Source organism: Equus asinus, chromosome 15 (assembly GCF_041296235.1).
Source record: "Equus asinus isolate D_3611 breed Donkey chromosome 15, EquAss-T2T_v2, whole genome shotgun sequence".
Classification (NCBI taxonomy): Eukaryota; Metazoa; Chordata; class Mammalia; order Perissodactyla; family Equidae; genus Equus; species Equus asinus.
The window spans coordinates 22578439-22606066 of NC_091804.1; the positions used below are offsets into that span (position 1 = coordinate 22578439).

At 41.4% G+C, this 27628-nt stretch overlaps 1 protein-coding gene and 1 pseudogene across 1 annotated transcript; both read right to left on the reverse strand.

The window, feature by feature from the left end:
• Nucleotides 1–17207: 17207 nt before the first annotated feature.
• LOC106833771 (CDGSH iron-sulfur domain-containing protein 1 pseudogene) lies at nt 17208–17532 on the reverse strand (annotated as a pseudogene).
• Nucleotides 17533–21579: 4047 nt separating this feature from the next.
• Nucleotides 21580–23792, reverse strand: DEFB129 (defensin beta 129). The gene is made up of 2 exons (XM_014845107.3): nt 23735–23792; nt 21580–22043 (listed from the first exon to the last, which is right to left on the reverse strand). The coding sequence occupies exons 1-2, from the start codon at nt 23790–23792 to the stop codon at nt 21580–21582; spliced, it is 522 nt and encodes a 173-aa protein (XP_014700593.1).
• Nucleotides 23793–27628: the final 3836 nt, after the last annotated feature.

Genomic DNA, 27628 nt, shown 5'->3' on the forward strand with positions numbered 1-27628 from the left:
GCTGAGGGTGAAACTGTAATCCTGTGACTGGGATCCAGGGGGAAGGAGTCACTGTCTTCTGAGCTGACCCTGCCCGGAGTATGTGGACCTGCTCTGCGTGTGTATGTGTGTGTTTGGAGCAAGTTCTGGTCCCATTACCACAGACTCCCACTATCTTACTGAGATTTAGTAGATTTTCTTAAATAAAGGCTTCTCAACTTGCTGTATACCCTTAGGTAAATTTCCAGAGACTTTAAATGGTTGTTTTAAAGATTTTCACCAAAGAAGTACTGAGGCTGGAGAAGGGCCACTTGATGCGGGATTGGCGAGCCGAGGAGTCGAAAGAAAGATTTCTTGGACTCTCAAGGTCTGGCAGTAGTGCTCTTTTATTTAGAGAATAGTATGGAATAGCATGGGACAGGACCCATGGGCAGTAAGAGCTGCTGCGAACATGAGTTGAGGGTAGGGCTAAATTTAAGGCATAGATATGTGAGTTATCTCTTTACAAGACAAAGGAAAGAATATGCAAAAAAGCCATTAAAATGGTATCAGTGCAGGTGGGGCCTGGTTATTGGGTGGTCCTATAACTTTAGATAAGAATCAAACCAGATTAAGAAAATGGCAGAAGCCACCACCTTAAATATTATTTTTAGCTAAAGACAAAGGAAGATGTTGGGGGTGGAGGGGGAGTGATCATGGGAGATTACCACACAAGTACAGTAAACAAGATGCAGATTTAAGTCCTTGCCTTTGGCATTGATTAAGAGTTTCTAGAGATGAGGTCATCCCCCCTTCTTCCTGGTGCAGAGAGGGAGACACCTTTACAGATGGAGATTTCCTTCACAATGTAAATGTCTCTTAACAAAGGTGAGTAAATTGTACTTCTCACAGCCTCCTTCCAGTCTGCAGTTTTTAAAAGTAACCAGCCTAGGGGCCGGCCCAGTGGCACAGCGGTTAAGTTTGCACGTTCGGCTTCTCAGCAGCCCGGGATTCGCTGGTTCGGATCCCGGGTGTGGACAAGCCACGGCTTGGCAAAAGCCATGCTGTGGTAGGCGGCCCATTTATAAAGTAGAGGAGGATGGGCATGAGTGTTAGCTCAGGGCCACTCTTCCTCAGAAAAAAGAGGAGGATTGGCAGTAGTTAGCTCAGGGCTAATCTTCCTCAAAAAAAAAAGTAACCAGCCTAAAATAATCCTCATCACATTGAATTTCTCACACAGCCATTCCAAGGCACTGCCTCTAAAGGGGTTTTAATTTAATTTCCGTTCAGAGGCTCTCGAGTGATCAGGTCAGTGCAGTAGCCCCTGATCCACCTGCTTCCACATGCACACGCCTGGAAGGGCCTTCCAGATTTTCCTGGTGGTTCTCAGATTTATTGGTCTAGTCCAGTGCTTCTCAAACTCTAGCATACGTCGGAATCACCTAGAAGGCTTGTTAAAACACAGATGTGATAAGAGATTTTCCCATATTGAGGTACATGGGCTAACTATTCAGGTTCAACACTGATTGGCTTCAACTAAAGAAGGCTGATTTATGGCTTATCAAACATACGTTGTCCATCTGCTGTAGCCATTAGTATACAGAATGCTCTCTCTTAAGATAAGAATGCACACTTCCTTCCCCTCCTTCCCCGATCTGGTAACACCCACGCCCCCCTCTGCCCCCCCATTCCGGAGCTGCTTTCTTCCTTTGTAGAAACAGCCTCCCTAGGTTATAGTCCTCAGTTTGGCTCCAGTAAAACTCACCTTATCTCTCTTATCTATAGAACGGTTATTGGTTACTCTGTGTCGACAGATGGCTGGGTCCCCACTCCTGGAGTTGCTGATTCAGTGGGTCCTGGGTGGGCCTGAGAATCTGCATTTCTAAACCATTCCAGGGGGATGTTGATGCAGCTGGTTCTGAGACCACACTCTGGTCTCTCTGAGAACAACTGGTTTAATCTTACACTCAAGGCAGGATGTTCTCCTTTTGGCGTGCTTGTTAGTGTTTTTACTGTGTTTGTAGTCCTCTTTCACTTCTTTCTACTCCTTTTTTTGTGGTGATGATGGGAATTCCCTCGCAACCAGTTTTGTTGACAATGTCGTGTGTGTGTGTGTGTGTGTGTTTGCTATTGTTCAGGGAAATATAATTAAAAACAAAGTCTCCTCTCAACCCATAAAACCTCACCACAAAGGTGGAAGAGAAAGAAAAACTTTGTCACCAAATATGCATTAAACCAGAATGTGATGTTCATCACAGACGATGCGCTAAGAGATTGCAAAGACAGAAAGAATCTTACCTGTTTATGTAGCCAAGCAGACACAACCCATTACATACGTATTGTCAAGGTAAACAATAGCTAGCCTGCAGGGAAGGAGACCCGAAAGCACAATTTGTCACCCATAGTTCATCCTCATTCTCCTGATAACTGGAGTGGCCTTTTATGTTTGCTAATAGGCTTTATCCAAAGGAAAAACGAAATTGCGACAGGAGCAAGGATATCTCATATTCTTTGCGACTTGGAGCGAGGAGCCAGAAGAACACCCTGGAACTGGGCTCCAACCTTCCCACAGAGACTAGAGATGGGGCGCCATCTTCCTTCATGGTCACATTTCAGAGAGCCGGCTGCCAGGTCTTTGAGAAACACATTCCAGGGTTGTGGAGTTGCTAAGTGGCCTGTTTACATTTTAAAAAGATTTACATACATTTTAAAGAGAGAGAAAGAATGTATAAGTTTTCTGTCGTAAACACTCTAAGAAGAGGGAGGGGAGGGCTTCTTCCCTTACTTTCAAGGGGAGAATTAAGCTCTTATTTTTAATGTGTAATTGCCTTCACCCTACCCTGCTCGCTGTTTGCCTTAGGGAGGAATTTGGGTGTGTTGCAAACCATCCTCATTGCATATATGCCTTTCTTCCAATTTTAAACAGTTAATTTTGATGTTCTTTTTATAGCTTCTTGAATTTGTTGCTTATTTTTTTGAAGACTCAACTATGGAGTTTAATGAAATATATTTTTTTAAAGATTTTATTTTTTTCCTTTTTTTTCTCCCCAAAGCCCCCCGGTACATAGTTGTATATTCTTCGTTGTGGGTCCTTCTAGTTGTGGCATGTGGGACGCTGCCTCAGCGTGGTTTGATGAGCAGTGCCATGTCCGCACCCAGGATTTGAACCAACGAAACACTGGGCCACCTGCAGCGGAGCGCACGAACTTAACCACTCGGCCATGGAGCCAGCCCCTGAAATATTTTTTTTTTTTGAGGAAGATTAGCCCTGAGCTAACTACTGCCAGTCCTCCTCTTTTTGCTGAGACTGGCCCTGAGCTAACATCTCTGCCCATCTTCCTCTACTTTATATGTGGGACACCTACCACAGCATGGCTTGCCAAGCAGTGCCATGTCCACACCTGGGATCCGAACCAGTGCACCCTGGGCCGCCGAGAATCGGAACGTGCAAACTTAACCGCTGTGCCACCGGGCCGGCCCCTGAAATATTTTTTAAAAAATTACTTTATTGAGGGGCCGGCCCAGTGGCTTAGGGGTTAAGTTCTCACGCTCAACTTCAGTGGCTGGATCCACTGGTTCAGATCTTGGGTGCAGACCTATGCACGGCTTATCAATCTGTGCTGTGGCAGGCATCCCACATATAAAGTAGAGGAAGATGGGTATGGATGTTAGCTCAGGGCCAGTCTTCCTCAGCAAAAAGAGGAGGATTGGTGGCAGATGTTAGCTCAGGGCTAATCTTCCTCAAAAAAAATTACTTTATTGAGGTCACATTGGTTTATAACATTGTGTAAATTTCAGATGTACATTATTGTATTTCGGCTTCTGTATTGTATTGTTGCTTATTTTTATCTTCCTTTTATGTGTTTGTTTTCTTTTAATTACACAAATAATGTATAATATACTTTCTTTTAACTCTGTGATTTCTTAAAAGAATCTATCACTCCAACTGATAAGAATTGCTGAAATAAAAATTCCCAGCAACACCAGTTACTATCAAGGATGTGGAGCAAATGGAAATCTCCTGCATTTCTGGCGGGAATGCAAAATGGCACAGTCGCTCCGGAAAATGGCTTGTCAGTTTCTGTTAAAGTTACACATACACTTACCATAGGACCTGGCAATCCTACACCAGGGTGTTTATCCTAGTGTCAACGAAAGTATCTGAAATAGAAGATTTAGTTAGGCAAGCTTTATTGGTGCTGTAGTTTACAAACTGGGGTGACGTGGCCTTCAGCAGCCAACCGAAAGTACTCACGGGTGATAAAGAAGGGAGTCTGCCTTTATAGAAAAAGTTCCTACCCAGGTTCCCACTCAGGTCCCCTTATGCAAATAAGGGATGCAAGGCAGTTAGTCCTGATTGGTTGACGCAGGTCACAGTTTTATTGTTTAGGCGGCTGTTAGGGGCTTTCCTAAAATCAGGAACTTTGGCAGAGTCGAAGCCTAAGAGTGCCTTCTGTGGTTTTTCTGAGTGAGTGACTGCATCCTGGTCCATCATGGCTGCTTGAGACCGTTTTGTTTTTAGGTCCAGCTTAGCCACACAGAGTCCATCTGCTTCTCAGGGGTCTTTTGGACTTCATTTTGTCTCACGCTAGTGGAATGAAAACTTCCGGTCACACAAGAATCTGTAACAAATGTTTAGAACAGCAACTTTATTTGTGATAGCCCCAAAGTGGAAACAACCCAGATGTCCTTCAATGAGTGAAGGATAAAAACACCTGTACTCGATCCCTAGAATACAATAATATTCGGCGGTAAGAAGGGATGAGTTATTGACGTACACGGAAACTTGGATGAATCTCAAAGACGCGCTGAGTGAGAGAAGCCAGTCTCAAAGCTTTTCATTTATGTAACACTCTCGGAAAAGGCAGAACCATAGTGATGGAAAATACATCAGTGGTCACTAGGGGTTATGGTGGGATGAGAGTTTGAACACAAAGGGGTATTCTTTTACAATGAGGAAACTGTTGCATGTTGTGTTGGTGGTGGTTACATGAATCAAAACTTGTTAAAATTCATAGAACTGTACACTAAAAGTAAAAAAAGGAAATTTATTCTATGATATTAAACAAATTATAAAAAATAATTGTATCATACTCTACTTACTGTTCAACTTCTTTTTTTAAATTTAATATGTCCAAGAGCTTTTTCACATCTGAAAATATAGATCTCCATTACTCTTTTATAATTTTATATAACTTTCCATATATGGATATCCAGTGCTTTAAACAGCACCCTGTCGATGGACGTGTATTTTATTTTTCCAATTTTCCTTTTGGCAAATAAAATGGGAATGATTATTTCCCATCACTTCAAATGGTTCTGTAGTTGTCGTTAGGCCACCTATTCAATACAAAGATTAATTTGATTTCTTTCTTTCTTTCTTTTTTTTTTTTGCTGAGGAAGATTCATCCTGAGCTAACATCCGTTGTCAATCTTCCTCTTTTTTTGCTTGAGGAAGATTAGCCCTGAGCTAACATCTGTGCCAATCTTCCTGTATTTTGTATGTGGGACACCGCCACAGCATGGCTGATGAGTGGTGTAGGTCCATGCCTGGGATCCAAACCCACGAACCTGGGCTGCCAAAGCAGAGCACGCCAAACTCAACCACTACACCATGGGACTGGCCCCCATTTGATTTCCTTTGCTTTTAATTTTTAAGGATTGCTTTTTAAATTTTGATATTTTTATATTGGGTGAAATATTTGAGTAATTCCAAAATCAAATCTTCAAAACAGCTTATTTTCAGAGAAGTCTAGCTTTTTTATCTGTCCTCTCTGCCTTGTTTCCTCCTCCTCCTCTGGATGTCCACTTAAATATTTTCCTTCCTTTTTGAAATAGATATATCTAATGCTTTTGTTTCCATCTCCTCTTCTCTCCATCACTTTCTTCTCAATATGGAGAATTCCAGGTTACTTAAGGTCATTGAAGTTAGGAGCAAGAGAGCAGCAAAAGCCAGAGGCAAGAACTTCATGCCTAAAGGATGGGGACACGCCTGGGCAGAGTGCAGTGGGGTGGATGAGACAGAGCTACCCGTGTCACTTGCCTGGAGCTCCAACGGTTAGTAGACTGCAAATGAGATCAAAAGTTGGGCAGTGAGCCAGTGATGAAGTAGAAATCTCAGCCATCAAGGCAAACAGATTTGGTTAGACTGTCTAACTGGCTACTGCATACGTTAACTGAGTACTCGCAGAATACCTGGCACCCAGTCTTTGAAAATATACTTTCTAGGCCCTGTTGGCAAAGGTGAGGCAAAACGGGGAGCACGGGGAGCACTGTGTACTGCTCCTGTGAGTTTAAATTGATACAATGTATGTTGGAGAGTAGTTTGTCCATATGTATTCAACGCCTAAAACAAAATTAAACAAAACTAAACTATGCGCCCTTTGACTCAGCATTAATACACATAGAATACATGGATAAGTTCACAAAGATGTAAATGCCTTATTTCCTTCTTAGTATTACTCGTGATGAGGATATGGAAAGCTGAATGTCCATCCGTAGACAATTTGCTAATTTATGGTACATAACACATTAGAATTTCATGCAGTTTTACCAATGATGTTAATTGAGGACTTCTGACATAAAAAGCTGTCAGTAATGTATTAAGTGAAAAAGGAAGATTTTGAGAGCGTGTGTATCGTATGAGCTAGTCTTTGTTCCATGTATGTACAGTAGTGCTCCCTTATCCATGGACTCGCTTTCCGAGGTTTCCGTTGCCTGAAGTCAACCGTGCTCTGAAAATATTAAATGGAAAATGCCAGAAATAAACAATTCATAAGTTTTAATTTGCACGCTGTTCTGAGCAGCGTGATGAAATCTCGCACTGTCCTGCTCCATCCCACCTGGGACGTGAATCATCACTTTGTCCAGTGTGTCCACACTGTGTGCTACCCGCCTGTTGGTCACGTAGTAGCTGTCTTGGTTATCAGATTGATCATCACAGTATCACAGTGCACATGTTCAAGTAATCCTTATTTTACTTAATAGTGGTCCCAAAGGGCAAGATGCTGGCAACTTGGATATGCCAAGGAGAAGCTGTAATTTCAGTTTTTCAGGTGAAAAGATGAAAGTTCTTGACTTAATAAGGAAAGAAAAAAATCATATGCTGAGGTTGCTAGGAGCGACAGTAACTTTTATTATAGTGTATTTTTATAATTGTTCTATTTTATTATTAGCTGTTGTTGTTAATCTCCTACTGTGCCTAGTTTATAAATTAAACTTCATCATAGGTATGTATGTATGTATAGGAGAAACATAGGACATATAGGGTTCAGTACCATCTGTGGTTTCAGGCATCCACTAGAGGTCTGTGAATACGGGGGCCACTGTAGATATGTACACATATATGTATAAAATATAAAAGATATAATCTAGAAGGCTATACACCCCAAATTTTAAGGGTCTTTATCTTTGGGAAGGATTATTTGTGATTTTTATTTTATCTTTCATAATTTTATATTTCACCTGAATGTTATAAAATGACTATATGTAACTTAAAAATCAGAAAGTCAATTAAGCTATTTCCATGTAGGTAAAACATCTTTTTTGAAAAATTTTGAGATGAATATATTCACACAGAAATATTTGCTTTCTTTCCTGATTAACACAAAAGATTGGTTGGACTCAAATCAAATTCACAGGAATCAGAGATCTTTACTGGATTAAGCTTTAGTAATCATTTCAAGGATACACGTAATTATGAAGCACAGGGAAAACATGCACACCACTTCCTAGGTCCTTTCTTGCTCATTAGGATGAGCTGTGGATTGGGTTTAAGGTAAGAGATCTCTGAGTGATGTCTAAGTGAAGTGTGTGAGCATATGACTTGCACAAAGCGGGTTGTTTCATTGAAAGACATCTCCATTTTATCCTCTGAAAATTATTTTTGCCACGATTATGTGTTAGTTTCTGGGGTTGAGCTCAAAAGCTCAAGTCTGAGAGATGAAGAACAGACAGCAGGAAGCATAGTGAATCTTGTTTCCTTTCTTTGCTCAGACTCACTCAAGAGAGGAAGCAGCAGCCAATAGCATCCATGATTACCTGTCATGTGGGTCTTACGTAGTTTGTTTTCACCTGGTGGAGACTGCAGCACACTCTCATCATCTTGTCTTACATTTTTCCTATAATTTAGATCCACAGGAAGCTGGATCATCCTATCAGCCCACAGAATATTATGCAGGTCCACAGTGTGCTGATCGGACCCAGTGAAGAGGAAGTAGTTGGTACCTTAGTTGCCTGCCAGATATAAGCCAAGAGACGCAGCAAAAACTTCGCAAAAATAATGGAGACTTCTATTTCAGCAGAGTTGGTGAAGATCTGAAGTCTAAGGTCCAAAGAGAAGGACAATTTGCTCCTTTTGTACTGTTATGTCCTGGCTAGGTCTCTTCGAACTTTTGAGGCATATTGAGAGTGTTCTCTGGACTGACCCTTCAAGATTGTACTGGGGCCAAGAGTGGGCAAAAGCTTTCCAGCTGGTCCAGGCTGCAGTGCGAGCTACCCGGTCACTTGGTATCCACCTCTCACCGCCACCATTTCTTTGGATCTCAGCTATTGAATTAATCACTCTTCCATTCATGACACATAATCATTATTGGTCTGTGCAAGGCCCCTCTCTTGTTTTACTCATTCATTTCTCTTTGACCATATGCCCTATTTTATTTCCCCTCCCTTTCGTTCTAACGAGTTTAACAAATATCTCTTACATGTTCATTTAAATGTATATTTTCAGTTTACATAAATGGCATTGCATGTCTGCTTTTTATTTTTTTTCACTCAGAGCTATGATAGTTAAGATCCGCCCACATAGCTATGTGTATGCTGAATATGTTGCTCCTGACTTATGTGTGGTATTCTAAAGAGTGCATCCATGTAGTTTTACTCGTCCACTACTCCAGAATGGCTATCCAGATTGCCTTAGATTGGTATTGTATTGTCAATACCAAGAATGCTGTAACTAACAACATAGTACATGTCCTCTTAGGACTTGGGTAAGCATATCTTTGGGATATATTGAGGAGTAGAATTCTTGAGTCATAAGATAAGTGTATAATGAATTTGACTAAGTAGTAACCGATTGTTCTCAAGGAAATTGAACTGTCCACACTTCTACAAGCAGTATTTTAGGGTTCTTATAGTCCTACATCTTCCCTAACATGTGTCATTATCCAGATTTCTAATTTTACCACTACCATTGTTGGTTTCATTTGTTTTTCTCTAATTACCCATGAATTTGAGCATCTCTATAGAGTCAACACAATCCATATCAAAATTTGAGCAGGATTTTTTTTGCAGAAACTGGCGAGCTGATCTTTTCATTTATATAACAATACAAAAAAGAATAAAAACAAAGTTGAAGAAAGAACAAAGTGGGAGGACTTTTACTTTTTGATTTCAAAACTTTCTGTATAACAATAGTCAAGACACTCTAAGCACACTAGGAATAGAATGCGACCCCCTTAATCTGATAAAGATCACTCAGTCAACAAGCTAAAATCACAAGTTTTCATGTTCCCCTCTCCAACAAAGTCATTCCTAATGTAATTCTTCTTCTAAAATATGTCATGCTCTGTCCTTTCCTTTCAATTTATTTCTTCAACCTTTCTCTGATCATTAAAAATCACCCATATGGACATCTATAGTTATCTAGAAAGACAAAGACTGATAGGGGGTTGTCACTCCACTTGAGAAGTCCCAAAGTTGATGATGACATGGACCTCAGGTCTGTACAACAAATCTCAAGTCTCTGCCACCAGAGAGCACTTTCAGAGCTCACAGGAAGTCCTTTAAGGACCGCTTAACTTACTCTCCCTCCTTCCAAATTAAAACAAAATAAAGCTCCACAAAGTGAGAGCTGCTCTCCTTCTCAGAAGAGGAGTTTACTTAGAGGGCTCATCACTGCAAAGACGGAAACTACCACTTATGGGGAAGCTGTTGTGTGTGAAAGTCAAAAGGAGTCTGGCTGGACCAGTGAGGGCAGTTCAGGGTGCCACAGGTGTTCTAACGTTGGAGGGCCAAATGATGCCTTTGGGTGCTTCATCAGAGACACAGTTTTGGGTTTAGGCTCATGGAGCTGCCCTGAAAAGAAGCATTTTTGATGTAGGGGAGCAACAAATTACTCTTGGGGCCTGTTCTTTCTATTTAGATCCCAGGGGGCTCTATGTTTAGGGTCATCCCCTCTCCCATACTTTGATTTTTCTTACTCAGATGTTTTTCTTATCCTAACTGAGCTTCCTGGAGTCATACCCCGATGGGCGGCCAAGATTAGGAGAGGAAGTTTCTTGACCATGGAAGTTCCATGGTCGATGGAGATGCTGATTTCCTTTGGAGTCTGGAACCGTCAGCTGTGAACCCTGTGTGATGTCCTTTATAGGACCCCGAAGATGTCTCAAGAGACAAATCCTCTTGAATTCTTGGACTGAGGGTTCCTGAAGGGTAGAAATGGTGTCTTTTCTGCTTTGATGATCAGCCCAGCTTGGCTTAGGTAGGCACACTCAACCCTGGGGGAGAGAGGAAAGCAGGTAGATCTGAGAAGGGGCCCCAGGCTACTTCTTCCAGATGCAAATCAGCATGGTCAGGACGGCCCGCTGTTGGAGGGTCTGATACACTCCCCTGGAGGACTAATTAACAAACAAGGAACTGAGAGTGGGATGGAAGAGAACAACTCCTTCCCATGAGAAAGAAATTGATGCCCAAGCAAACAAGGGTTCAGAGATCCAGCAATAAAAGGAAATGTTAAGTACTACTCTACATGGTGTCACATGCATTATCTTATAACAGCCCGTGTGAGCTTGGGTCTGCAGTAAACCAAAAACATGGGACCAATTAAAGGACGTGCTTTGTTTTACATCATAATATGTTAATTTATTTGTCTTCTGCCATCAGGATGTAATCCCCATGGGAACAAGACCTTATCTATCTTGCTCACTTCAGAGCCCCCAAAATTTAGCCCTTCCCTGGCACATGCTAGGTCCTCCTTAAATAGTTGTCAAATGAATTAATGACCAGAAACATTGTAAGATGAATACAGGGCTGTCCTGGTTTATGACATGGAAGGAAAATAAACCATTTCTATTGAGCATAACTGTGGGCCACAGTGTTCCAGGTGTCTTATGTAAGTTATATCATTTTTGTACTTTTTAAGCCATTTTTCAAGGCAAGGAATATTCTTCCCATTTTGCCAGTAAGGAATTGGAGACAGTGGTGATTCGAGTTTCTCGGCAGAGGTCCTACAATGAGTAAGTGGCAGAAATAAAATCCATACCCATGTCAGTCTGACTCCAAGGGTTGTGTCTGAGAGGGTGGCCCCTCGGCAGGAGGAATGGTGTCAAGGTCGTGACTGGAGCAATAACGGCAATGTTACAAAGTGAGGCTGCAGCCAGAGGATACAAGTCAGGAATCCTTTCTTGTGAGTAACAGGAGGAGACAGTAGAGCACGGAGCACTCATCCAGCTAAAGAAAGAACGTGCCAAGCAGAAGCGCACGGTCTGCAGAGGCAGCATGGACAAATGAGAGCCCCGGAGGCTACTGGGGGATGTGGCATTCCTACAGATCTGTCTGGGTCAGAGGGAGATTGCCACAGAATTTTAAGTATCCCCAGCCTCATTGGCAAGACAATCCTATTGCAGTGTAGGTTGATTCATTCCTTAATTCACCACATATTTGTTGATCACCTACTAACGTGCCAGGCTCTGTTCTAGGCACAGAAGAGTACCTGCCTGTGGGGAGCTGACATTCTGGTGGATCCACAGGGCTAATTAATTTCCGTTGTTCTGATCCAACAAATTTCTAATTATGTTCCGGTTTTCTGGATAGGCCTGGCTATGCAGACAGAATTTGCTAATTATTTGGAATTTGAATATTTTTGTTTCCGTGATTTAGAAAAGAGTAAGCTGGTCTGGTGTATATTTATTTCTCCTGGACTTAGTCTGAGAAATGGAATCACTCTAAGTGTGTTGACAGAATTGGGTTTCTGAGCTGACAAGATCGGGATGAAATTTTGGACTTTTAGAAATTTATCAAGGGAAAGGTTTCTCCTCCTGGTCCCTGCCAGGCTGGGAGTCCTGGGAGAACAGGAGATTTTCTTCTATGTCCCTCTCTCTCCCTGCTGCTGAGAGAATAAGGCTTGTGCAAGGGATCAATAGGTTGACTCAGGGGACAGACATCCTATGAAAGACCCTGGCTGTATGTCTCACTGGCTTTGTGACCTTAGACAGGCAACTCAACCCTTCCTGCCTCAGTTTCATCATCTGTCAAATTGGGATAATTATCCCTTCACGATAGGGCTGTTTAAGGATTAAGTAAGGTGATTCATGTAAATGATTTGGCACAGCGCTGGCTCATAGTAGGTCCCCAATGGCAACTTGTTCTGAGGATAGATTTCTTCTAGATTGCTAACGTTACAACTAAGCAGCTCAGCCTGATTTACTAAGAAGCATAGTGTGTAAAACATTGTATTTTGAAAAAGTTTGAATGTGTGGAAAAGTAGATTGACTAGCATAAGGACCATTCATTTCTCTAGCACAGATTCAGTAATTGTTAACATTTTGCCATTGTAGGGGAGGAAGACATTTTTCTCTACCCACTCTGGGTTCTTCTGGCCGGAGAACAAATTAAATTCACATGAGACAGAATAACAGGAGAAAATTAAACAAAGCTTTATAACATGTATACATGGGAGAGGTCAGGCAAGCTGAGCAACTCGCCAAAATGACTGAAGCCCCCACCTTAAATATCATCTTCAGCTAACGACAAAGGAGGATGTTGGGGGTGGGAGGAGTCAGTCATGGGAGATTATCACACAAGTATTGTAAGCAAGAATAAGATTATTATGCAGACTTGAATCCTTGCCTTCCACATTGATAAGAGTTTCTGGAGGATAAGGTCATCCCCCCTTCTTCCTGTACAGAGAGGAAGACACCCTTACAGATGGAGATTTCCTTTATAATGTAAATGTTTCTTAACCAAAGGTAAGTAAATTCCACTTTTCAGAGTCTCTTTCCTGTCTGCAGTTTTCAAAAGTAGCCAGCCCGAAATAATTCTCATGCCAAAGAGATATATCTTGGGGTGGCCAATTCCAGTCCCTTGCACCATCTTTGCTTATCTCTCTCATATATAGTTTTTATGAATCATTTAAAAATACCTTACAGGGGGCCTGCCTGGTGGTGTGGTGGTTAAGTTCACATGGTCCACTTTGGTGGTCGGGGGTTCATGGGTTCGGATCCCAGGCATGGACCTACACATGGCTCATCAAACCATGCTGTGGCGGTGTCCCACATACAAAATGGAGGAAGATTGGCACAGATGTTAGCTCAGGGATAATCTTCCTCAAGCAAAAAGTGGAAGATTGGCAACAGATGTTAGCTCAGAGCCAATCTCCCTCACCAAAACAGGCAAAAAACCAAAAAAACTTACAGATATCATAACACCTCACTCTTAAATACAGCAGAATGCACCCTCAAAAATGTAAGAAATTCTCTGACATAACCACAATACTATTATCACACCAGACAAATTAACTATAGCAAAATTATAACAAAGTTAACTATAGTAGTATATTACTGTATACTGTATAAAATTACTACAGTAAGTATAGTAACTATAGTGTCATTTAATTATATATTCAATTGTCCCCAACTGTCCCAAATTGTCCTCTACATTTTTCTCTTCTTTTCCAACCAGGATCCCATTAAGGACAGTATGTTGTATTTGGTTGTTACATCTCTTCATTCCTTTTTAATCTAGAGTGGTCGCTCACCTTTTCCCCCCCACCTTGTCTTTTCAAGGGCCGGAGCAGTTTTCTTGTAGAAAACTTGGTTCCTGATTTGTCTGACTATTTCCTTAACTTGTTCTTCTACTCTCTGAATCTCCTGTAAACTTGCAGTTAATTGTAAAGACTTCATTTAATTTAGGTTACACATTTTGGCAATCATATTTCCCGGGCGATGCTGTGTGTTTCGTGTGGCTCTGCCTCAGGAGACAGGCAGCTTCGGGATGTGCCAGTATTGGGAGTGGTAAATTTAAACACAGCATTAAGATGGTGCAGCTGGATCTCTGCTTTCTAAAGTTACCTTTCCTCCTTTGTCATTGGCTAATAATTCGTGGGGTAAAACTTTGACACCATGCAAACACCTAGTTCTCCATCAACATTTCACCTAATTTTTTTAGTATCCATTTATGATCCTTATCTGACGTTTTTCATTTGGGATTGCAAATTGGTAATTTTCCTCATTCTATCATGTGAGGAATACATTTTTTTTGAGGATGATTACTATGTGTGTGATGAAATGATGCTGGCATGCTTATGTCCAGGAAGATGATCTCTCAGATAGGTCCTGGCTGAATCTAAGTAGCCGTCCTTGTCTTTAGGTCACTTTTCTCTACCACCCCACCAGCCTTCTGATCACTCAGTTCTTTGCATTGAACCTACCAAACCTGGAATTACTGACCAGCTGTCTTAGTCTGTTCGGACCGTTACAACAGAATAACGGAGAACAGGTGGTTTTTAAACAGCGGGCATTTATTTCTCAGTTCTGGAGGCTGGGAAGTCCAAGATCAAGGCACCAGCAAATTCAGTGTCTGGTGAGGGCCTGCTTCCTGGTTCATAGGAGGCCATCTTCTCACTGTGTCCTCACATGGTGGAAGGGGCGAGGGAGCTCTCTGGGACCTCTTTTATGGAGTCACTAATCCCATTCATGAGGGCTGTGCCCTCATAACCTAATCACCTCCCAGAGGCCCCGCCTCCTAACACCATCACACTGGAGGCTAGCATTTCAACATGTGGATTTTGAGGGGACACAAACGTTCAGACCACAGCACCAGGCTTCTAGTTCCGGCCTTAGCTTACTGGTTAGATCAACCTGAGCTCTGCAGGCCATCACCAATGCATTTCATCCAATCGGTGGTGGGAATGTCTTATGGAGTTTCTCCTTGATTGAACTGAATGTTCAAACTTTATATCCAAAATCCTTGGGGTAAGCCTATGAAGCAGACACAGCCTTGGGGCACATGCTTGTTTGTGTGTTAGGCAGTGAACACTACAGACAAGTCTCTCTGACTGAAAACAGAGACAGGGATCATTTGCAATAGAGAGAAAACCAACTCAAGCCAGTTTAGGTACAGAATGACATTTCTCAGCCCGAGTATCTGAGGTGTCTAGAAATGTGGCTGCTTCAAGAGGCTTGGACCAGTGATTCCGACATCATCAAGACTCTCTTTCCATATGCTTCCCTCTGGGTGTTCATTTTGTTCTCCACTCTGCAGACAGGCTTTCTCTGTGTGATGGAGAATGTGGCCCAAAGCAGCACCAGCTTCGTTTCTTTCCAAGATGAGGCCCCTGAGGCAAGATCCTAGTTCTAAATGGAAATATCCTGGGAAAGAATTCTGATTGGTCCAACAGGAGCTGCATGCTCCCACCTCCACTAATCACTTTGGCCAGGCCAGTTTCAATCAAAATAGACAAGGCCTGGGCTGAGCACCCAACCTGTGGTAAGGGGGAGGTGGCAGTGTGATTGGCAGACTCAGAAGATGATTTTGATGGGAGATGGGGAGAGAGGTAGACTAAGAAAGTAGCAGCTGTTCATTCCATAATGGAACCAGCAGCCGGATTTGCTGTACATATTTCTTTGCTGATCAGTCAGCATGTAACAAGGGTTGGTTAATAGTTAACTGGCTGTAGGCGTGCAGACACTCAGAGAGTCTGGGTGAGAAAGCAGGGCCAGGGAGCAGGAGGAAATGATCTCCCTTGGACTGGAGGTGGGAAGGAGTGCTCTAGAAGCGGAGGTTTCCTCTGACACTCAGTGTCCAAGAGGGTAAACTCTGGGATATGTATACGTAAATATACATATATTTACATATATATATATATATATAATGGATATATAATATATATTTCTTTCCAGAGGTGGTGTGGAGTAGGGCCAGAGCAAAGGTTGAAATCACCCAGTGGAAATTAGACTCCTATCACTCACTCCTTCAGGACCAGAAACACCGTTAGCATCTTCTCTGAGTTCTACAGACACTAACACATCCTATTTGTAAAGGATGATTTGAGTACTGCCTGATAAACTTGAGGAGGTCAAGGATGAGGGTCTCTTAAGTCTTCTTGTCACTGACTTTGGGGCTTGGATTGCTAGATGGGCCCTTTCACACTCTCCCACTCAAATCCCAGAGATTAGATAAAGCTGCCCAGACTCTCTGGCAGCTGAGAATATGTATATTCTGTTGTTCCCCACTCTCACCTCACCCCCTTACTTTGCATTTTCTGAGGCCTTGAACCTCCCTGCCACCTCCCAAAGCTCCACCCCACACATGGTTACCTAACTCGACTCATTACTTAAGAACAGATCAGGTCTCAGCTCTTCCTGGAGCCCACTGCTGTTTCTTCTCTTCCACGTCCTCAGCACCCACTCCCCTTTGCCTACGTAGGGCTGGAGGCTCTTTCTACCTACAGTAGCGTGAGCATCACTTTTGCTGTACGTATTTCACTGTTCTGTGGTCCTTTATCGATTTCTTTATCTCAGTTGACTGTGTGTGTTTTGAAGTACAGAAGCAATTAGAGATCATTAGTTTCCTAAGCCTTAGTGTCTTGCCCAGAGACCAGCAAAGAGTAAATGCTAATAAATACTTGCTGGATGATGGAAGAAATGCACAGAATGTACTTTAAAAGAAAAGTGAATACAAAGAAGTTACTCCTTAATTATTGACCTGGCCCACTTACAGTTAAGCAGAATAACATTCATGGTTCATTTCGAGTGAAAACACAGAAGCCATATTTTCTTAGTGTCATTACCACTGTCAAGAAGAAAACCAAGGTCATAACAGATTCTTCCTAGATTGTATTAAGAAATTAATGTAGCTTAATCACACACAATTTGCTTTCTAGGTTAACTAAGTAATATGAAAGGGCAATAATTTTCTTTGGAACTAGTAAGTATAATCTGCATATACGTGCTTTTGAGAATAATTTAATATGTTACCTTCAACATGTGTCTATAGTCTACGTCATTATTTTAAATATAAAAGAAAGATCCTTAGAAGTTCTCATAACCAAGAGGTTATGAGATTGACTTTTCCTTTTTTCTTTTTTTGCAAATGTGCACCACGATGTTTTAAGTAAGGCAAACCATGAGTGTGCAAGTTGTGGTTATACCAGATTTCGAACCCTGGGGAGGTGCATTAGAAGTGGTGGTCATTCTAATGAAACAACCAGGTAACATCAGGACAAGTTGGTTTGCAGCATCAAAACTATCCGTTTAAGTTTCTTTGTTCTTGGTAATCAGAGGTCCTGCGTTGTCTCCAATCTCTTCTGGGTGTTTTGTGTAAGACTCATCATAGAATGGGAACTTTTCAGACCTCCAGTAATGGCAGGACACAGTTTTATCTCCCAAATCCTCCATGCAAAAGCAGGTACTATCCTGGGGATGTTTTGCTGTCTATGAAGACTTACCGTAGATTCGTTGCAAGGATCTTTAACGTGAAACCTGTTGTAAGCTAGATGACCAGTCACAGCTGTCCCAGTGGCCATGGAAATGCTGTGATCCATTCAACACATACTCTGGAACTGGAAACCAGACTCATGGTCCTGCCACTTGCAAAGCGTGTGTACAGGACACTGAGCAGAAATGTATTCCTCCCCACCCACCCCCGCAAGCCCCCAGAACAGCGACTTTTGGTATTTATTAGTAAATTCAAAGCCAGCTTGTGTGCAAAAATTCAAATTATTTGACAACAGTGAAACAATCCTTCCATGCTTGCTGCCTTCCACTAGGCATTCTGTGAATTTTATTCTCATGGTTAACAATAAACAGTCATGTCTGATCATGACCTTATATAAACAGATATCTAGGATTTGAATATAAAAATCTTAATAAGGTTGTTCAGCTTTGCCCACAGCCGGTGATTGACAAACCCAGAATGGAGGCAGAGGCTCAGGGTGCTTTAGGAGGAATCTGTTGTTTCTACCTCTTTTTACCCAGAGCTCAGAAAGGAGGAGGAAAACGATAGCATCTTTTTCGTGGCGTCTGGTAGTCTGCTAGGGCTGCTATGTCAAAGCATCACCGACTGCGTGGCTTAAACAATAGGAGTGTGTTTTCTCACAGTGCTGGAGTCTGGAAGTTTAAGATCAAGGTGCGGGCAGGTTCGGTTTCTCCCCAGGCCTCCTGCTCGGCTTGTAGGTGACCATCTTCCTGCTGTGTCCTCACGTGGTCTTTCCTCTGAGCTTGCGCACCCCTGGCGTCTCTTCTTTTTCTTATAAGGACATCAGTAATGTTGGATTAGGGCCCGGCTGTATTATCTCATTTAACTTCAATTACCTCTTTAAAGGCCTTATCTCCAAATATAGCCACATTTAGGGGTTAGGGCTTCAGCATATGAATTTTTTTGAGGGACACAATCATTCTATAACACGGCCCTGGCTCTTTTATTTTGTTGCCAATGGCAGTAGAAGAGCCTTTGTCTGCCATGGGAGCAGGCCAGGCCAGAATAGTCTCTGCTAGGGCTGTCTGAGTAGATGAGTAGGGAGAGGGAAGCCAGCAATGATGCTGTTTCTTGCTCAAATTTTTGTCCACTCAATTGGGTATAGGCCGGAGACCAGCAGTGCTAGCTGCCGTGCGCCTCGCTCGGCCTCCAGGACCCTCCACACTCCTTCCTGCTTTCTGAGCCTCAGCTGCTGACAGTTGGCTTTTACTTCATTAAAGTTCACCTCTTTTCTGGAATTATCTCCGGCTCACAACTTTTATCTATAGTTTATTTAGTGCCCTTCTCTCCCTACTCTGAGGTCAGTTACAGGCCAACCTCATTTATAGATATTCATAATAGTCTCTAACTTCACAGTTTTTACAAGTGACAATTCGTGTTCATAAATAATATTCTCAGAGTAGTTCTGGACTGGAAATTGGACCATTGTGGGTAATGTGGATGGTCAAGGGAAAGTCTTCTAATAAGTTAGGATTTGCCCTTGAACTGCCTTTCCTCACCAGCCACACAAGCAGCAGTATCAACATCATGTGTGGGATTAACCCGCTACCTGGCAAAAGCAAGAAGGCTTCAGTTTCATACATAGTTCAAGGTAGGGAGCTGTTTGTTTATTTGTGTATTTACTTATTTACGGGTGACTCACTGTGCAGTGCTCTATAGAAGCAGTGGTAGTTAGTAGAATGTTCATGGGCTTCTAATTTGGTCAGTCTGAGTTTGAATATTGGCCCTGAGAAGTTAAAAAATTCGGAGTCACACCAGCCCCTGTGTGGCAGGGTTTGGGGGCGGCACTGGTCGTGCCAGGGTGAATCCTAACCTCGTAGACCCTGGGTGGCAGATGTGCCGGGTGAATCCCAACGGAGACCTTACACTCACTGCGGGGCTCCCAAGGCTTAGAAAAAGGCCCCTTTTGCCTTTAAAATGGAAAATCTGACGTTTTCACCGTGAATATTAATGAATAATTGCCAGGGTGGCCAGTCCTGGCTTCTCTGCCTTGAAGAATGGCCAGCTCTGTCTGGGAAGCGTAGCTTTTACTCTGCTGGCCTTGGGCCTGGCTGACATTAAGAAGGTTCTATCACTGTAGTGAAAGGAGAAAACAGATGTTGGAGACGCCCCATATTTGTTACAGTGAATGTGAGGTTCCCCTGAAGGAAAACGGTGTTTCCCAGCATCATTCCCTCTGAGAAGAGATGGGTGAGCTCTACGATAGGAAATGAGAACTCAAAAGAAGGCCTTAATCTTAGGCGAGAAAGGAAATTTCTCTTCTTTCTGTGAGTAGACAGAGAAGAGAGCACCCCAACTGTGGGCAGGTAAGCTGCACTTTCAAGAGTTTGACAAACAGCTGTAGCAGGGAGGGGATCTAATTCCCATAAGATGTACTTGAGGTTCTTCAGGGAACGTGTGTCTACCAGGAGTTGAAGTTATTCTTTGTATGGCAACTCTTTTCTGTTGTACAAAAACTTCGAGGACTATATTTTAAAAAGTTGCACTTCAGTATCACTGTGGGGCATTGTGGGAAAAGTCCTTGCCTTCCTTAGGCTGACGCTGTAGTAAAGGACCAGTAGGTTGAGGAAAAGTGGCCTTTAAATTGAAGGGGGAGATATGTAGCAGAGAGGAATATGTTAAAAAACTGGAATAGGGGTTCATGCCCTTGTAACTTGGGCAATAAAAGGAAGTGTGATCTGGGATATAAGGAAGTGTATTCTGGGATATAATACGACATTTACATCTTTATTTTATGAATGAATAAATGGATGCTCACATATAGATAAATGATTTGTTCAAGGCCACACAGCTAAAAAGTGCCAGAACCAGAATGCCAGCCTAGGAGCATCAGGCCTGAATTTCTATACTCTTAAACTGTATATCACAGTTCTCAGAAATATGGCTGCGTCTCTAGATTAGCATCATCTCCTTTGCCTAACAGTCTCATAGCTATCTGTGCCCTCAAAACTCTCTAACCTAGTGCCGTCCAATGTGGTAACCACTAGCCGCATGGGACTAGTGAGCACTTGAAATGTGGCTCGTATGAATTGAAATGTACTGTAAGAGTATTACACATAGCGATTTTAAAGACTTAGTACAAGGGGCTGGCCTTGTGGCCGAGTGGTTAAGTTAGCGTGCTCTGCTTCAGCAGCCAGGGGTTCACCGGTTCGGATCCTGGACGCGGACATGGCACTGCTCATCAAGCCGTGCTGTGGCAGAATCCCACATGGGGCAACTAGAGTCACTTGCAACTAGGATATACAACTATGTACTGGAGCTTTGGGGAGGAAAAAAAAGAAGAATATTGGCAACAGATGTTAGCTTAGGGCCAATCTTCCTAAAAAGAAAATGACAGTACAAAAAAAGAATGCAGAATGTCTCAATTTTTATACTGATAATGTTGAAATGATAATGTTTTGGATTTACCGCATTAAATAAAATGTATTAATATTTATCTCACCTATTTCTTTTTACTTTTTTGAATGTGGCTACTATAAAATGCAGAATTACCTACACGGTTTGCGTTTGTGGTCTGCATTCCGTATCTATTGGAAGCACCACTCCACCTGCTGCCTCCTGTCCCAACGGGAATCTTGTTGGAAACACTTTGGCCCAGAATAGAAATCCTACACCCTCCCCCATGCACCCTCCTCCGTCTCCCCATTCCCCCATGTTCTTATCTTAAATGGATCCATGAATTAGGTTATGTTCTTCTGTGGAGAAGGTAGACTTGGTTCCCCCACATTCTATTTCGCGTATGGTCCTTTCCCCCAAAATATATGAAAAAAAGAAAATGTGTCTCCTGATATTTTCTTCCTATTTTCCCAAGGAAAGCACACCATATGAAAACCATAAATCCTGTTACAGAGGCCTAATCTGGGCCCTCCGTGGGCCAAATTCAATGCTGTAGTCACTGTTCTTGGTGCTCGCTTTCTTCTGGGTATGTAACCTAAAATTCCATCCCTTTCCAGCTCTATCTCCTCTGTGAGGCCCCCACGAAAATGATAACAGTATATAAACTGTAGGTGCTTAAACAGTATTTATTCCACTACTGATGATGGAGGAAACAGTTCTATGTCTCATTTTATAGATAGCAAAGAGAGAGAGGAACTTGGTGTTTTAAGGGAAAGACCCACATCCCTGCTCATCTGCTTCTTCCAACTCTAGTCATGGTACTGGCAGTCTCTGTGGTGGTGGTGCTGTTGGTGGGGAGTCAGTGGCTGAATCTTTGCTTTCTTTGGTGTCACTCTTGGTAGAAGTAGCAGTGTACGTAATCTTTCCTGTGATCTTGGGGTTGATGGTGGTGGAGTTCACAGGGATGGCACTTGGGATGGTGATGGTGTTGATTTTGGCAAAAGAACCGGTGCTTTTGATTTTGGACAGAGAAGATAAAATATGATGCTTTGTTTGCATCACAACACTAGAACTCTTGGTAGTTTTTAGCAGTTGTTGGGAGTTCTCTTCAAATATGTGGGACAGTTCATTTTTCACGTAACTTTTTATCACTTGAACCAGTTTTGGTCCAATACAACATCTTTGATTCTTGCATTGCTGTATCTCTCTTTCATTAGTGGCACAATGGTCTTTGCATCTCCCCAAACCCATTAAACATCTTCTCAAGCCAAAGTATTCTGCACAAAGAAAAGAGAAAGCTACTGGGCTAAGACTCATACTAGATATGATGTTAAAACTGCTGGAGGGAAAGGACTAGCGTAAAAGGAATTTTGTTAAAGCTAAATTTTAAGTACAGTGTTTAAGGAAGTTAATGAATGCACCTAGCAAACCAAGAGAGTCTCTGTGCACCTCTGAAATCCAAAATAAATCTCCTCTCTAACCTCCCCCCACTGAGTAACTTTAAAAATCTAGGGCACACAAAGGAAAGAAGAAATGGGAACCCAATTATTTGCTTCAGGATAAGATTTTGGACCTCCAACTTAGCATCTTAGATACTTGTAGGGTACTGCTTTCTCTCCCCATGATCCTAGGAAATATCAAGAAGAGTAAAATCTGTCATAAAACTAATCCAAGACAGAATTTCAAGAGAGAATCAATAGGCCTTTCAGGAGTGCTGGCTTCTTGCCAAACCCAGCGGTCCGTGACCTTGCCCTCCTTGACAACTGCTTGACTTGTCATTCCTGGGGCATGGTGTTCTATCATTTTCACCCTCTCTGGACACTCTGTCCCTCAGAGGTCTTATTCGTTATCATCGCCGTAACCTCACCTCTGTGAGATAACTCCCACATTGTTATCTACAGCTCTGAATTCCCTGCTCAGTTTACTGCCTCATCTTCGTCTGCTGGATGACTTTCCCATCCCTATGTCTCACCTTTTTTTCCAGATCAAGAAAGTTCTCCCTTATTCATCTTAACAATTCAACGAATTTTCCATAAAAAGGTATTTATGCAGCACCTGATGCTCACATACATTTCAACACTGTTTCTCACCAAAGACCGAACAGTAAAATTCTTGTATTTCAAGCAGCTATGTTGATTAAACCCACTATGCTCAGGTGAAATTTGAGGCTCATGGTGGCTAAGTGACTTTACCCAAGATGACACAGCCATACTTGCTTATGTTACCTCCCTTCTCCTAGGGTCCCAAGATAAAAACATTAGAAATATCATTGACTCTTTGACTTTCTCTTCCCTGACCTATTGCCAGTTATTCCAAATAGCCAGGTGATTCTTGTGTTCTGAAATAAGTCTCAATATTTCTCCCTTCTTTTCAAAAGTAATGGCCAATCCTCTGGTTCAATCTTTTGCCTCAATGTGTTCCAAATGCTCTTAGGGGTAATTTGGAGGTTTCCAAGGAGACAGGCTGAGAGAAGGGATGAAGCTCTGTGAAGATCTGAAAAAGCTGAAGTGGAGAACATAGACCTGTTTACTGGATCCTAAGAGGATATTTTTTTGAGCCTGCAGGTAAGGACCTCCTCCTTATTACACCAAGGTAGAGAACTATAGGAACTTTTGCTTCAAGAGATGGTTTAAATCGGAAATAGAGCAAAAATGGAGCAGACTTGGGCTGAGTCCCAGACGATAGCTATGTAGAGGGCAGAAAGGCAGTTTTATGTGTTGGATAGTTTCTGAGTACACAAAAAACACCCTGCTTTCTCTGTAGCTCCCTGTGTATCCCCGTCAGACAGTCTGGGGTTGGGGCCAATGGGGATGCGTGGGGGATGGTGCATGACTCATGCAATGAGTAAGCTCTTCAGCCACCTCTTTGGGCATCTCATCTTTCAGCATTTCTTTGGGTTCCCGTCATCATGGCAGCCAAATCCCTGCTTCCTCACACCGACCCCTCTTAAGCCCAGATGCCACCTTACCTGTGTTCACCTGGTACTGAAGCACGAGGCTGGCAAAGATAGGAAAAAGGAGCTTCATAGCTGGGGGTCAGAGAGGAAGACTTGGATCTGGGTTGGGGTTCTTGAGCTCCAGCCTTTATTGGCCTCTTCATGGCCTTAGGCCATGAGCAGTGAAGTGCAGCCAAACTCACAGCAGTTGTGTTTTCTCCGATCCTGTCTGAGAACAGCCTTTCCTGAAAACCTCTATGCAGCAAATTCCCTACTCTTGATCCTGGGGAGAAATATAAGACACAGTTTATGAGAGAAAGTGCAGGCCCTTTATATCTCTCCTTCTTAATGTTGGAGCAGGGCAAGAGTAACATATTTGCTTGACTATTGGTCAGTCTAATTATGCCTAAGGCACTTGGTGTGTGAGAATCAGAAGAGCAGAAATTGCTATAACCAGGTATTCCTGGAGGATAGAGATTGTCTTTTTTGTACTAATGTCTCCAATGGCCAGCATGGGTACTGTATCAACATAAGAGCTCAGTATATGTTTGTTGAATGAGTTTGTGAGAGACACTTCTTGGCGTATCTTTAACTTTTTTTTGATTGGGATATAATTGACATATAACACTATATTAGTTTCAGGTGTACAACATAATGATTCAATATTTGTATATACTTGGAAGTAGAATTGTTGGATCATATGGAAGTTCCATTTTTAAGTTTTTGAGGAATCTCCATACTGTTTCCATAGTGACTGAACCAATTTACATTTCCACCAACAGTGCACAAGGGTTCCCTTTTCTCCACATCCTCGCCAACACTTACTGTCTCTTGTCTTCTTGATAATAGCTATTCTAACAGGTGTGAGGTGATATCTCATTGTGGTTTTGATTTGCATTTCCCTGATGATTAGTGATGTTGAGCATCTTTTCTTGTACATGTCGGCCATCTATACAGATGACTTGAAGATGATTTTTCATCTTGGAAAAATGTCTATTCAGATCCTCTGCCCATTTTTTAATTGCATTGTGTTTTTTTGCTATTGAGTTGTATGAATTCTTTATATGTTTTGGATATTAACCCCTCATCATATATGTGATTTGCAAATATTTTCTCGCATTCAGGAGGTTGCTTTTTCATTGTGTTGATGGTTTCCTTTGCTGTGCAGAAGCTTTTTAGTTCGATGTAGTCCCATTTGCTTGTCTTCGCTTTTAGTGGATTTGACAATCCAAAAAATCATTGCCAAGACCAATGTCAAGGAGCTTACCATCTATGTTTTCTTCTAGAAATTTTATGATTTCAGGTTTTACATTCAAGTCTTTAGTCCATTTTGTGTTAATTTTTGTGTATGTTGTAAGATAGTGGTCCAGTTTCATTTTTTTTTAAATGTGGCTGTCCAGTTTTCCTAGCACTATTAATTGAAGAGATTGTCCTTTCTCCATTGTATATTCTTGGCTCCTTTGTTGTAAGTTAATTGACCATATATGCATGGTTTTATTTCTGAAGTCTCTATTCTTTCTCTCCCACTGATCTATGTGTCTGTTTTTCTGCCAATACCATACTCTTTTGATTATTATAGCTTTGTAATACAGTTTGAAATCAGGGAGTATGATACCTCCAGCTTTGTTCTTCTTTCTCAAGGTTGCTTTCCTATTTGGGGTCTTTCGTGGTTCCAAACAAATTTTAGGATTATTTGTTCTATTTTTGTGAAAAATGCCATTGGAATTTTGGTAGACATTGTATTGAATCTGTAGATTGCTTTGGGTAGTATGGACGTTTTTAACAATAGCAACTTTTCCAATTCATGAGCATGAAATATCTTTCCATTTATTCGCATCTTCAATTTCTTTCATCAATGTCTTATAGTTTTCAGTGTACATGTCTTTCACCTCCTTGGTTAAATTTACTCCTAGGTATTTTACTTTTCTTGATGAAATTGTAAATGGGGTTCTTTTCTTAATTTCTCTTTCTGACAATTCATTATTAGTGTTTAGAAACACAACAGATCTTTTGTGTATTAATTTTGCATCCCACAATTATACTGAACCCATTTATTAGTTCCACCAGTTTTTTTGAAGAATTTTTAGAGTTTTCTATGTGTAATATCATATCACCTGCAGATAGTGACAATTTTACTTCTTTTCTGATATGGATGCCTTTACTACGTTTTCTTGCCCAGTTGCTCTCGCTAGGACTTCCAATACTATGTGGAATAAAAGTGGCAAGAGTGGGCATCCTTGTCTTATTCTTGATCTTAGAGGAGAAGTTTTCACCTTTTCACCATTGAGTATGATGCTTGCTGCGGGCTTGTTACATATGGCCTTTTGAAGTAATTACCTCTATATCTACTTTGTTGAGAACTTGTATCATAAATGGATGTTGAACTTTGTCAAATGCTTTTTCTGCATCTATTGATATGATCATATGATTTTTATCCCTCATTTTGTTAATGTGGTATATCACATTCATTGATTTGTGGATGCTGAACCATCCTTGCCTCTCTGGAATAAATTCCACTTGATCGTGGTGTATGATCCTTTTAATGTATTATTGAATTTGGTTTGCTAAAATTTTATTGGAGATTTTTGCATCTGTGTTCATCAGGGGTATTGGCCTGTAATTTTCTTTTTTTGTGGTGTACTTGCCTGGTTTTGGTATCAGGGTAATGCTGGCCTTGTGAAATGAGTTTAGAAGTGTTCTCTCCTCTTCTCTTTTTTGGAGGAATTTGAGAAGGATTGGTATTAATTCTTTGAATGTTTGTTAGAATTTACCAGAGAAACATTCTGGTCTTGGAGTTTTATTTGTTGGGAGGTTTTTGATTACTGATTCAATCTCCTTACTAATAATCAAGCTGTTCAGATTTTTAATTTATTCATGATTCCTACTTGGTAAGTTGTGTGTTTCTAGGACTTAATCCATTTTATCTAGGTTTTTCAATTTGTTGGCATGGAACTGTTCATAGCAGTCTCTTATGATCCTTTGTGTTTCTGTAGCATCAGTTGTAACATCTCCCCTTTCATTTATGATTTTATTTAAATCCTCTTTGTTTCTTGGTGAGTCTAGCTAAAGGTTTGTCTATTTTGTTTGTCTTTTCAAAAAACCAGCTCTTAATGTCATTAATCTTTTGTATTGTCTTTTAAGTCTCTATTTCATTTATTTCTGCTCTGATCTTGGTTATTTCCTTCCTTCTACTAACTTTGGGCTTAATTTGTTCTTCTTTTTCTAGTTCCTTGAGGTGTCAAGTTAGGTTGTTTATTTGAGATCCTTCTTGATTCTTGATGTAGGTATTTATCACTATGAACTTTCCTCTTAGAACTGTTTCTGTTGCATCCCATAAGTTTTGGTTTGTTGTATTTCCATTTTGACTTGTCTCAAGGTATTTTTTTGATTTCTCTTTTGATTTCTTCTTTGACTCATTGTTGTTCAGTAGCATGTTGTTTAGTCTCCACATATTTGTGACTTTTCCAGTTTCAGCTTGTAATTGATTCCTAGTTTCATACCATTGTGGTTGGAAAAGATGCTTGATACGATTTCAATCTTCTGAAATTTATTAAGACTTGTTTTGTGACCTAACATATGATCTATCGTAGAGAATGTTCCACATGAAATTGAGAAGAATGTGTATTCTGTGTTTTTGGATGGAATGTTCTGTATATGTCTGTTAAGTCCATCTGGTCTAATGTGTAGTTTAAGTTCAATGTTTCCTTATTGATTTTATGTCTGGATAATCTATTCATTGATGAAAATGTGGTATTAAAGTCTCCTATTATTATTGTATTGCAGTCTATTTCTCCCTCTAGTCTGCTAATATTTGCTTTATTTATTTAGGTGCTCCTACGTTGAGTGCATAAAAATTTACAAATTTTATATCCTCTTCTTGGATTGCCCCTTTATCATTATATAATGATCTTCTTTGTTTCTTGTTAG

Coding starts and splice junctions, on each gene's coding strand:
- DEFB129 (XM_014845107.3), bottom strand. CDS start 23,792: ATGAAGCTCCTTTTTCCTATCTTTGCCAGCCTCGTGCTTCAGTACCAG. Junction 22,044..23,734: donor TCAGTACCAGGTGAACACAG/GTAAGGTGGCAT, acceptor TTCTTTGTGCAG/AATACTTTGGCTTGAGAAGA.